General features: G+C 41.7%; 1 protein-coding gene across 2 annotated transcripts in view; it reads left to right on the top strand.

Moving 5' to 3' along the window:
* ADCY3 (adenylate cyclase 3) overlaps nt 1-12,534 on the top strand; it is a 335,432-nt gene that overhangs the window by 305,049 nt on the left and 17,849 nt on the right. For both annotated transcript variants that reach the window (XM_085613086.1, XM_085613087.1), the window contains exons 15-17: nt 1,201-1,359; nt 2,760-2,906; nt 8,966-9,085. In XM_085613086.1, coding sequence (XP_085469212.1) covers nt 1,201-1,359; nt 2,760-2,906; nt 8,966-9,085 — 426 coding nt within the window. The remainder of the gene's footprint in view (nt 1-1,200; nt 1,360-2,759; nt 2,907-8,965; nt 9,086-12,534) is intronic.

Genomic DNA, 12,534 nt, shown 5'->3' with positions numbered 1-12,534 from the left:
AGTTGTTAGAATGCCAATCTTCATTAAGGATCCAGGGCAGTCCCTTTGAGGATCTTAAATCAACCCCATTGAAAAATCTAATCATGCTCCAAATGGTATTAAAGAAATCACTTTCAGGATCCTAAATAAATGTATTAAGAATTTTAAAATCATCACCTTGATGTATGTGAGTCACTCATCATAGGAAATTCTGAATATACCTTATTAATCATCTTAAGGATTCTAAATCAGTCGCAGTGAGAACTCTAAATCTCTGCTCAAATCCAAAGCTAAATCCCTCAAGGATGTATAGTTAATGACAATCATGAGTATCCCAAGGTTAGTATCTAGAAAGTTTTAAGGCAGTCACAATGAGAGTCCTAAAACAATTATGGGTTCTAAGTTATGACAATGAGATTTTAATATTAAGCCTCCTTAATAATGCATACACACCTTTGAGAATACTAAACCAATCCATCAGAGTATCTTAAATGCCCCTTTCAAGATCCTAAATATATTTATTTTGAGAATTTTTTCTTATAAATCACCTCTAACCCAATTGATATGAAGATGCTAAACATATACCCTCGAGGATACTAATTCTTTATCTTTGATGATCCTAAACTAATCCACTAAGGAATTTCAAGTCGGTCTTCTTAAAAGTACTAAATCAGCCTTACGGGTTCTAAAGTAACACATTGGAAATTCCAGATAGCTCGAATTGAGATTCCTGAGTTAGTCTTTTCAAGATGCTTACATTTACAGTTAAATTCCACAACATTTCCTCAATTATTTGTTATTGCTCATAGTTAACATTTTTTTACTAATAACCAGTAATTCATAAAGGGTACTAAACCATTATCTTCATTCATGTATTTAGAGTTGATCAAGAGATTGTTTTATCAATAGTCTTGGGGAGTCTAAATTTGAAAATCGTAAACCTATCCATTGAGGCTACATAAGCTCAATAAAAGTTGCTGAATCAACCCCATATAGTATTCCAAACCAACTGTGTTGCTGTCACAGGCTCACTGACCCAGTTTCTGATGTAAAAAAGTAAAGACATCCATGACATTTACTTGATGAAATATATCCTCTTCAAGAGCACACATACTTGTGTTCAATGCTATGTAGTCTCCTTGAGTGATTATGCATGGGGTGTGATTGTGCAAACATCATAACATTTGTGGATGCCTGTCATTGTTTGGTATCTCCCTACAGGTGGAAAAGTTGGCAAGGACGTTGTTTCTGTGGAAAATTGATGTCCATGATCAGAAGGAAAGGGTATATGACATGAGGCGCTGGAACGAAGCCCTGGTAACAAACATGCTTCCTGAGCATGTGGCACGACACTTTCTTGGGTCCAAGAAACGGGATGAGGTGAGAAAAATAATATGATGCATACATACATCCATGGAAAATAGTTCTCAGTTGTGGCTAACCTGTGAAACAAGTTTCGTTAAGATCTGTTCTGAGACAACAAGCAGTAACTATTCAGTCTGCGGTCTGCCCACTATCTGCAGCCTTGAACCCTGGTTATGGCATGAATGGCAGTCCAGACACTCTGCCCGTTTGCGGACACTATCAATGCCTTTGATAATTCATTGCAATGGTGGATTTATTTGAAATTGGACTGAAAAGCTGTATGTGGAACCACCAACTATATGGTCTAATCAGCGATTACTTTTAATCTCGGATTGTGATCTGTTGTCAGATTTGAAAACACTGGTCTAAAGTATGAAATGGCAGTGATTCACCTCCTTAAAATGATCAATGTTGGTATCATTGTTGCATAAAAAAAGAGTCCATGTCCAGCGTCTGATACTGAGGAATATCTGTATTGTGATAACATCTTCATAAGGAGCAAACAATGTTGTCGTCTTAGCCATGTAAATTAGGTGCGTTTCTGGTCAGGTGCATAGAATGTATTTCAAGGAAGATGCACCTCCCCTTAACAAGGAGCAGAAAAATAGCCAATAGATTATACAGTGCAAGAGTTCCCCAGCAGGGCCTGATTGGAGACAGCATTGCAATTCTCAAGAGAGCAGGTGAATATCAAAGGAAATTGCAAATATCTCTGTTCATTAATTTGAGTTTGCCCATTTGGAGGAAGAGGGAGGGATTGAAATACACACATTTATACCCAGATGCTCAAATCATCCGAAACTGATTCGTACATTTTATTATTGATCTTGAAGGAGACCACAACTAGCATTATAACATATGAAAATGTGGCGTCTAGATTGAACTCCTGTGATATGAATACAAGCACACATGGAAAGCTGTCTTTTGACTATGTAACTACGAACACACTGCCCAGACGTACGAAGCGACTGTCCTACAACCCGCTTGACATGATATACTTCATGTGCCCAAATATGTGGTTTCTTTAAACATCTTTGGAATGTTGCTATGATCACTGACCTGGGAACCCAAAACCACAGGCATTACTGTCAGAAGTGAACCTGCTGAATGTGTCAAACACTGCAAATTTGTTACTCTTTGTGACGTGCCAAGATATGGCTGTTTTAAATATATGTTGGCTGCCCCCCCCCAAAAACTGCTGCTAAGGGAAATCCATTGTTGTCTACCAGTTTCCTACATTGGCTTTCCATAGACACAAAATTTAAACACGAGTTTTCATTCATTCATTCCCTTTTGTTCCATTTAAAGAACTCCGCCGACGTTATTCAACATGCACAATCAAGCAGTAGGCTGATTGCAACCCAGGTCTACACAAAATGCCTAATTAATATTTGAATGTATCCCTAAACTTGCAGGAGCTGTACAGCCAGTCGTACGACGAAATCGGGGTGATGTTCGCCTCAATCCCAAACTTCTCCGATTTCTATACAGAGGAAAGCGTCAACAACGGAGGGATTGAGTGCCTGAGGTTTTTGAATGAAATTATCTCAGATTTTGATGCAGTAAGTTTAATATGTCACTTATCCTATTTCAAAAGTTATGTGGCTTTATGCAAAATTAAAAATTACTGTCTGCTGCCTTTCTTTTCGAAAACAGATCCTTCATGTTTTCAAGAAGGGGACACACTGTTCTCCATTATGCATCTTTTCCAGTACCTAATCTCATCGAAAACCATTTAGAAATGGATTATGTGGTTTTATTTTAACTCGTTGTTGTCTTAATCCTGATGCACACATGTTCCAGTCAAATATACAAAGGTTTCTTCTACGGGGGATGGTGGTACATTTGCACGGAATCTCCAAGATGAAGGTGTTCAGCTGGTGGTTCATAGTTCCATCTCCTTTGCCATCACTGCCCACTAATGCCATGTTTTGTGGTTGTTCTTTACATTGTAAATGCACTCATGCATGACCACAAGGGGACATTTATGCTGCTATTAATTAAACAAGAATTTCACACCAATGGAGAAGTATGCAAGCTGAAATCCACTTCATACAAAATCTGGATTTTCTTACAAGGCTCATGTGTGTGCATCTGAATCAGATCCTACAGATGTCCGTCATTCAAAGGCGCGTCCTATTGCATTACATTTTAATGCTTTTCAAGATAATGCACAAGGGCAAATGTACTTAAAACTGCATGCAAGTGCACAACGAAAGACGGTTTCAGGTGACTAGAGGGAGTTGTAGGTCTTTGTTCCCCATCGTTTTTAGAATGTAATCCACCAAAGCTACGACCCTGTGAGTCATTTGTCACCCAAAATGTATTGAAACGTACACTATCTAAAATTCAGATTTTATTCCCATTGTTATTGGATGGAAATACATTGAGTGTGTACTCATTACTGGAAAGTGCATATTTTTATACAGAAATACTGGTCTTAGCCATTATAAACCTTGCATAATCTTTTATTACCTCTATGTCCATCTAATTCTTATCAATTTGTACGTAATTAAGGGCGAGTATCCTTTCCAAACAATTATGCCCTAATCGGTTGAACGGAAATGGGATGAATAACAGAAAGAGAAGGGCATGCTTTAAAAGAAAGAGGGGCAGTCTGTTGGTTACAGGAAGGAAGGAAGGAAGGAAGGAAGGAAGGAAGGAAGGAAGGAAGGAAGGAAGGAAGGAAGGAAGGAAGGAAGGGAGGGAGGAAGGAAGGAAGGAAGGAAGGAAGGGAGGAAGGAAGGAAGGAAGGAAGGAAGGGAGGGAGGAAGGAAGGAAGGAAGGAAGGAAGGGAGGAAGGAAGGAAGGAAGGAAGGAAGGAAGGGAGGGAGGAAGGAAGGAAGGAAGGAAGGAAGGAAGGAAGGAAGGAAGGAAGGAAGGAAGGAAGGAAGGAAGGAAGGAAGGAAGTGGGATGAATAACAAGATAAGAACATGCCAAGGAGGAGGCTCGCCCTCAACAACATAATGACTGGGACAATGCAGATTACTGGTAACCAATCAAACTCTTCTGCCTTCCAGTGACCGCACCTTCAAATCCTGAACATAAAGTTATATGTGCATGCTCACACACGTAAGCACGAGTCCAAACATCACAAGAAAGACCACTCTGACATCTGAGATTTAGTTTTCTTTTGCTGGTGGAAGATGAGTCAACAATTCCAAAAGGATGGATGGCGGCAGGTGCTGTGCCCCATTGATGAAACGATCATTACTCAGTAAATGCATTTGCCTCTGTGAGGTACTCTCCGAAGACTGGTATGCTACTCACCCCAGGAAGAGGTTCTTGATAATGGAGTCATGCAGCGCTCTTGTTGCGCTGCGCCTGTGCCATGATGGGGAGTGGAGTGTAGCGGGTGAGGTTGTTGGCCTGATAATCAGCTGCAGATAAGTACTTGAATGTTGCAAGGGAGCTGCATGGTGGACAATTGTAATTAGGTCTGGGGAAGTGGGTCTGTGATGCTGTGGTCTTCAATGTGCTGATATGTGGCTTTGCAGGTAATGTTACATTTGGCCTTTTAGCTAGAAGGACTGGGTCTGTGTGAAGTGCTTTGGTGGTATTTACCCATGAATATTTAATAACTTCAACTTTTGTTTCTTATTTATAACAGTATATTTGTAATGATTGGTCAGTGTTAGTCATTGCTGATGTATGTGTAAGTTGAGACTAGCCACATTCACATTTGTATGCATGGTTACCATGTGTGTATACCCAGACAATGTTCTTAGCATTGGATGGATGCCTGTAGTACAGGTTCCATATGAAACTGCAAAACACATACATACGTCATATATTTAGTAAGACCACAACAATGACAAAGAAATAAAATAAAATTCAATTATCAGCAGAACTAAAATTCAAGTTTAAAATGAAAAGGCACTTAAGCACATTAACTAAATGGGATACTCTGTCACAAAAGTATTAGATACTCTCTCTGCTGTAACTCGAGTGCAGTACAGACCATGCCGCTTGCATTATGACAGACGGGATTTCCATCACGTTTTGAGTATAGAGTCTGAAAAACTCTATATAAGGCGGTTGGCCTAGTTTGACATGCTGTTTGGCACATTTAGGAAGGATGTAAAGCAATCCCACACTTTTCCTGAGATATTTACCAATTTTTCAGGCAACTTAAAAGTGTCTTGTGATCCACAATATCAAAGATTGCCTAAAGGTCCAATAAAATAAGTGTGGTGGGCCTCCCTTCATCACTTAGATGTAACACCTTTTCTATATTATCCATGATGGTTGTCTGTTTTAAAGATGACCATGCAGGGGAGTAGCTTCAGCAGGGGGGCTTGGGGTGTTAAATGCATTATCTGCTCATTAGTCGGGTGCAGGGACTCCTCAGTTGGAAAGGCAGTGTTGGGTATCACTTTTCATTAGCAGCATTGAAGTGTTTAGACCAAACTCTCATCCCTCTCAAACACACACACATAGCAGGACAAGGGAACAAAAAGGAAGCAATTAAGTTAAGACCCTATGGCCCTAATGGTCACAATATACAGCTATTCACCACCTGCTCTTCATGTTGTGTATGATTCACAGAAATGTAATAAATCTGTAGTCTGTGATCTACAACCTCACATGGATATAGACTTACTCATTTTCAGAATTCACAGACAATTTCTAGGTTATTCCTCAAAACCTGTTTGATTCACAGTTTTAAAGGTACACCCCTGGAAAACTTTTGTGAATCTTGTTTTTGAGACAGTTCAAATAGATTTTGTAACTTTTTTCCTCCCCTCGGAAACGATTGTCCCCGGTGAAAAATGCCTTTCCATAAATCCCCACCAACTATGTGGGTATTTGCTGCAAAGGTATGTACTCCTGCCACTTATGGGTGTAAGTCTCCAAACTTTTCAGTGTTGGAAGGGAGATGAAGAGTAGTTTGTTGAATACTGTCAAACATGTAAGTTTCTATATACAAAGCCACAGGACATTTGTGCTCTGGAAGGCACACTCGCCACGCCCTCACCACCTCTCGTTGGAGATTTAATAACATAATATGTTTTGTGTGGATAAAACCATATATGTGTGTTTAAAAAAGCTGGTCAGCAGCACTCAGAAATTAGGCTATTTGAGTGTATTAGTCAACATGTATGCACAACAAATATGTGGAGCCTTGGGAAGGGTCCTATACCACGGGCTCTGAAGTGGCAGGCCCCAATACCATCTTCCTGTCAGGCCATGTAAAAATTGTGTTGCAATTTCTGCTATATTGTAGTGGTTTTGTGGGCATGTGGCACTGGCAGTGGTAAATCAAAAGATGCTGCCACTGATTAGGGCTACTATAGCAGTCTCTGTATTGCAGTGGGTGATGAGGGAGCTTTTTGTTCTGCAAATTGTAGATACATCCATGCTTAGATTTGATATTTGGAAAAATGATTCTTTGTTGGTTTCTTCATAGACCTTTTCACTACTGTGCCCATATTACACATAGGATGCACTTTTCTTGTTTGTGCCACGGATCTTTAAGCAGATGCACCAGGAGTAAATGGGGATAGTTCACCCCATTACAATGAATGTGGCGCCCCCATGACAGCTACGAACCGGCGCTGTCCTGGGGCAGCGCATTCAGTGAAATATGGAACGGCTGCTTCAAATCTGCTCTGGGTTTCCATGTGCAGGTGGCAGCCTGCCTGCACTTTAAAGAGGGGTTAAGGATTCGCTTGCAGGATATCTGAGGGTTTCATGGGACCCCCTTGAACCCATCAAGAGGGCTGCCCTCCGAAGCCACACTGACCATGCTCCACCTTTTTGTGGTGTACTGTCAGTGCCCCTGCTAAAGGCATGTTTGCCTCGGTGCCCATGTTGGTAATACGGTGTGGGTGTAGAGGCAAAGTGATCCCTCAGTTGCATGGGGCCTCGCTAACATGCAAATGAGGGAACGCCCATGCAGGATAACACTTGCGCTACATGTGTACCATAGTGTCCCACATGTGCAAAAAGCGGGCACACACACCCGTTGCATCCCCAGAGCACTAGGTGTAATACAGCCCCAGAAGTTTATGCCTCAGGATAAGTGAACAAATAGTGGTGGATAAAGCTATAGATACTGTGTATTGAATATGTAAGGGTCTTTTTTCCCATGTAAAAATATATTTTGATGATTTTATCCTAACATTTACAATTCTGTATCCAGTTGTGAACCTTTATTTTGCTTCCATGCCACTACAATTAGCTCAGGACTCCTAACCAGTAAACCCAGGCCTTATGCTTCGTGTGTGATGATATCTTCTGCAGAAGCAGCATGACTTAGAGCGTGTGTGGATTAAATTCCCAGCAGAATACATTGCCTTTTGCACCTCGGTCAAGAGGACAGTGAAAAATCTGCTACATTTAGGCAAACATTTACTAATATGTGATATGTCAGTATATCAACTATTTTAAAGGCTAGTGTGGTGTGTTCAGCACAAAATTGAATTAAGTTACACAAACACCCTACAAACTTTAGTAAATGTGGGAAGCCGAGTTTACCACGAGGGCTCTGGGGAAGCCAATTTTGAGGTTGAGGAATAGTTTGGTAGAAAATCCACTAATGACTGTTTTGAATGCTGGAATTTCTGCCTCCAAATCTGAGCACTGGAAATGAACTCTCCACGTGACGGTAGATTGTGATTTCCCACATATCTACTGTCTTCAACCTGCTTGGGGTGTTTTACAGCATATTTGGACACTGTAACCGCCTTTTCATAAAGTCTGCCACCCTTTGCATGGAGAACCTTTGTAGAGGTAAAGGCGCTGGATATGGCGGTGGATCAGCCACTCTCGTTAAAAGGGACGTATCGAGTGAAATTATTTTGATGGCACCAATAGAAAAGCCTGAGAGAAGTCTACACTGACCAGACTTCCCCCATCAAAGGAACTCTCTCTAAGGTGGTGTCACTGACTGAATTTTGGGAGATAAAATTTTACTTCCCTCTTTTAAAGCAGTGTTATTGTATCTGAACATTATGACATGTTGTGTTACCCCAATATTTTGGGGTCACACCCAGCGAGAAGATTTCCTAAGCCACATAAAGAAACTATGACCATTTTGGAGAAAAGGAATACTTTCAAGTGTCTCTCATATCTACCACTGAGTTACGTACGTCCTTGTGAAGTGAACATGCCTTGCATCAGGAAGAACTGACATTTTATAATGTATGAAGATGTGTTATGTATCCTTCCCATATATGTTATGTACATAAAAATTATCAACATATTAACAAACATTTCAGCAATCAAAAATAAAAGAGTGAAGTGTTCATCGCATATCCATGAGTTATGAGTAAAATCTCTTAGAATATTATATTTAGCTGCCTGCATGATGGATTGCTGTGAAATATATTATATATTATAATATCTGTAAAGTCCTGTAAAGCCCCCAACATCCCTTTATACCATTGTGCCTCAAACTAGATTCTAGGATTGGATCATTTCTCTCGAGCCACCAGTCAGTTTGTTTGGCCTGATCCAATTCTAGGGTCCTTTACTCTGTTTTTATGTATGGAGCAGGCCGGGGGGGGGCTCGAGCTGTGGTCCTGGGATTCAATTGATCTCATAAACTGATGTCTTATGTTCTGGTTATTGGAAAATACACACCAAAATGTGACATTGTGCTTTTTCCATATGCAGCTCTTGGACGATCAACAGTTCCGCTGCATCACAAAGATCAAAACTATTGGGAGTACCTACATGGCTGCCTCCGGGGTAACACCAGACTCCAACACAAATGGATTCAACAGCACAATCAAGGTAAGACACTATCCATCGAAATGGGGCTGTATCATCCAGATGCACTCTTCGAGGTGCATGATAAACAAAACTTTCAATAGCAAATACTAAACGTTGAGTCGTCTCTTGGCGCTAAGAACAAGTGTTACTATTGCCTTAATCCAGGCTTTACTTAGATATACCTTTTCTCACTTGCTGTCGAAGCATAAACTGGTGTCAAAAGTACCTTGAGATCGAGGACAAATTAGGAAATGTGAGAGGAATCTGAAGTTCTGACAGACGTAAACACTTTGTACCACAGGAGGTTTCTTTAAGGGGAGTTGGGGCTTATAATTGCACGTGAGGCATCAACCAAACTTTCTCTAAAAAATATCACTTTGGATGCTGACCATGTGTTTTTGCCTCAAGTGAGCACTTGTGCAATAAGTGCTCCACCCTTTAGGAAATTTCTGGAATTTCAGGATGGCCTGTGTCTCTCAAAGACCAGCAGGGTTGGTGGACTTTCAGAAGCAGATCAGGATAACACCTGATACACGACTAACCCGCTGTGAAATCACTTGATCTTCGTATAGGCCATTCTGGATCTGTTATGTTATATTGATTTGTATATCGCACCAATTACCCAAGAGGGTATCCAGCTGATATGTGTAAGCTGAAATATGTGAGCTTTGACCCATCATTGCTTCTTGTCTTCATGAGGGGCTAGGAAAGATCTCTTTACAAGAATAGGAGTGGTTGAGAAAAATAATAGCAGAATTAAAACGTGAACTCCCTTATGTGGCTTCACAAAGGCTGAAGAGAATGAGTGGGAACCTGCAGGGAATTAATAGATTGATTATTTAAATAATTAATAACTGTGTGTCAGGTTCCTAGGACGGTGATGTGTCTCACCTGTGTTTCTGCAGAGGCGCCCAGGAACTGATGGCAATGTCCACAACTTCCCTAAACCACCACCTAAGCATATCAGACTCTATACTATAGAGGTGATTAGGGGAAGAAGGGAAACAAAAAAAGGGGATGAATGTTTTGCACAGTCTCTGCCGTCAGTCGCTTCACTGTAAGGTAGCTAAAAGTAAGAAGGAGGGGTTAGCTAACAGATTATATGACGTATCCCATCTAACCCTCCCAATTCAGTGCTATACCTTATATCTCCCTACTTCCTGTTCTGGTATGGGGAACATATAAAATGAGCCACCCAGGAGGCTGTAAGAACAAGGAGAGCACACTAAATATATATATGGCACATAGAGATAGTAGTTGTAACCAATTATATTCAGGCTCACCATTAATTCCTCCCAGCTAACATATCACGCTGCACTCTGTAAGTCAGGATATCAGGATTCTACAGTCCATATATAGAGCTGGCAGCAGTTGAAGCAGCACAAATACAAACGGAATAAACATAAAGGAAAAGAGCGACCTTCAAATGTTACCGGAGTTCAGGTGTTCCTTGATTTCATCTGATGTCCGGTGTACTCACAGTTGGGTCACAGTGATTGAAGGAGAAACTCCGTAGAGAGTGGCTAATGACGATATGACGCGAAACCAAGGGCTCAGGCAGAGAGCTCAGGAGTCAAAAGATTGAGTAGGTAGCCACAGTTCCGGGAGAAATGGAGCGGGGAAATTGTCAGAAGACAAAGGCAAGCGGCGTTCGAATTGCGGGAGCCAAGGGCAGTGGAAATCCGTCCGGGAAGTTAAACGCAGAGCCTCCAGCCCGACCCGCCGGTGGGACGCTGGGTCAGCGAATGAGCTAACCACAGATCCGATCGGTAGGCGGAAAGTAAGCTCTCACGCCACAACACCGCAGCGGAAACCATCCCTCTCTGATAATGCCGCCGGGATATCCTGTACAGCCCTAAAATTACAGGGTAGAAAAAGGACAGCGGTGAGGTCCAACGGCGGTCGATGGCACAACGGGCAAACGGGGAAGAGCCAAGGAGAAACACGGGATACGGAATCCAAACAGGAAGCGGATGAGCTTTGGGTATACGGGGCTTCAGGATTCAGTACGCAAAGTGCTTCTTCCGGGGGAAGCCAGGCTTTTATTCTTGCCTGACTCCTCCGCGCATGCGTGTTCTCTAGATGCCATCTTTGGTTCGGAGCGGCGACATTCCTGACACTGTGTTTTCATCTTTCAAAGGTGCAATAAACAATAAATAAATTAGGTACTTAACTGTAACTTCAGTTTTGCAACATTGGCATTTTTCATAGAGTTACAGGGTCGATCATTGCCGTCGTCAGACTGGGAATCCCCATTACTTTTAAGTTAGTAGCAATAACCAGTGGTAAAATAGCCATAGGCCCAGCAACAGTGTTTGTTTAGTAGCACATTCATTTAATTTGAAACAACCCAAACTTCATCCAGTGAGGTGAATGTGCTGAGCACTCCACTCCCAAGCATGAAGGATATAACCAAATAGGTAAAGAGTCTCCGACTGGGCAACACTGGAGGAAATGAGTTACATATAAGTAAATCATTTCTTCTCCAGCATTGGATCTTTTGTAGATTCATAGATATATGCTTGAATCAGAATAGCAAGCAGTATATAGAACATACAATAAATGGGAAACAGGCTGACCCCCACTGAAATAGGTTCTGCAGGATTGCTTGGCACACTGAAATGTCTGGGGCCAAGTTCAGGTCCAGAGAGAAGAGCTTCATAAATGTGTGCCTTTCTTCTCATCTAGTTCTGCAGCAGATGTCCCGGCAAGGCACTCCTGCATGGACTGCTGTAATGACTGGCATGCTTCTGGTGGAGTTTCTGGTCACTTTACTCCTGGTAGGGAGGGGGGAATGAGCTATGCAGTCCTGTGGCAGAAAAGGATGCAGACAGTGAGCCAACTGGCAATGCCCTGTTTTAACAGAGAGTAGGCCCTGCCTGAGCAACCAAAAGAAGCAAATACGTGGAAGATGTTCTCATGGCTATCTAGTAAATGTACTGCTCTTTCAGCTGATGCAAAAGGTTTGGAAGCAAAGAACGAAGTGTTACAGACTTTCAGATGAAAGTCAGAAGGTACTTTGTGCATGAGCCTGGGGTTGGTGCGCAGCCAGACTTCATCCTTTATAAAGTGGAGATGGAGCTCTTTTATTGTGAAGGTCTTGAGCTGTCCCACTGTTCTAGCTGACATCATCTTCCACAAGTGGTCCTCCTAGGTGAAGTCAAAGGGAGATATAATCTGTCTCAGTGCAGTGTTCAGTTTCCATGGCACTGGGGTTAGAAGACTGAGAGAAATAAGACCTTTCATGACCTATTTGATGACCCTCTAAGAGAAGAAGGATGGAGAATCACATGTCTTTCTGAACATGAATATTGCGACCTGATAAATCGTAGCCGAGAAGTACTTGGGAGCCTCTTGGGCTAACTGAAGTAAATACAGCAAAATGTAATGTGCCTGTACTGAAATGAAAGTATTGGTCATAGAAGGGATGCCTGCTTGAGCCAGTATAACCAGCATTGACCTGCAGTCTA

Source organism: Triturus cristatus, chromosome 6, assembly GCF_964204655.1.
Source record: "Triturus cristatus chromosome 6, aTriCri1.1, whole genome shotgun sequence".
Taxonomy (NCBI): Eukaryota; Metazoa; Chordata; class Amphibia; order Caudata; family Salamandridae; genus Triturus; species Triturus cristatus.
This window is presented reverse-complemented; position numbering and strand designations above follow the sequence as displayed.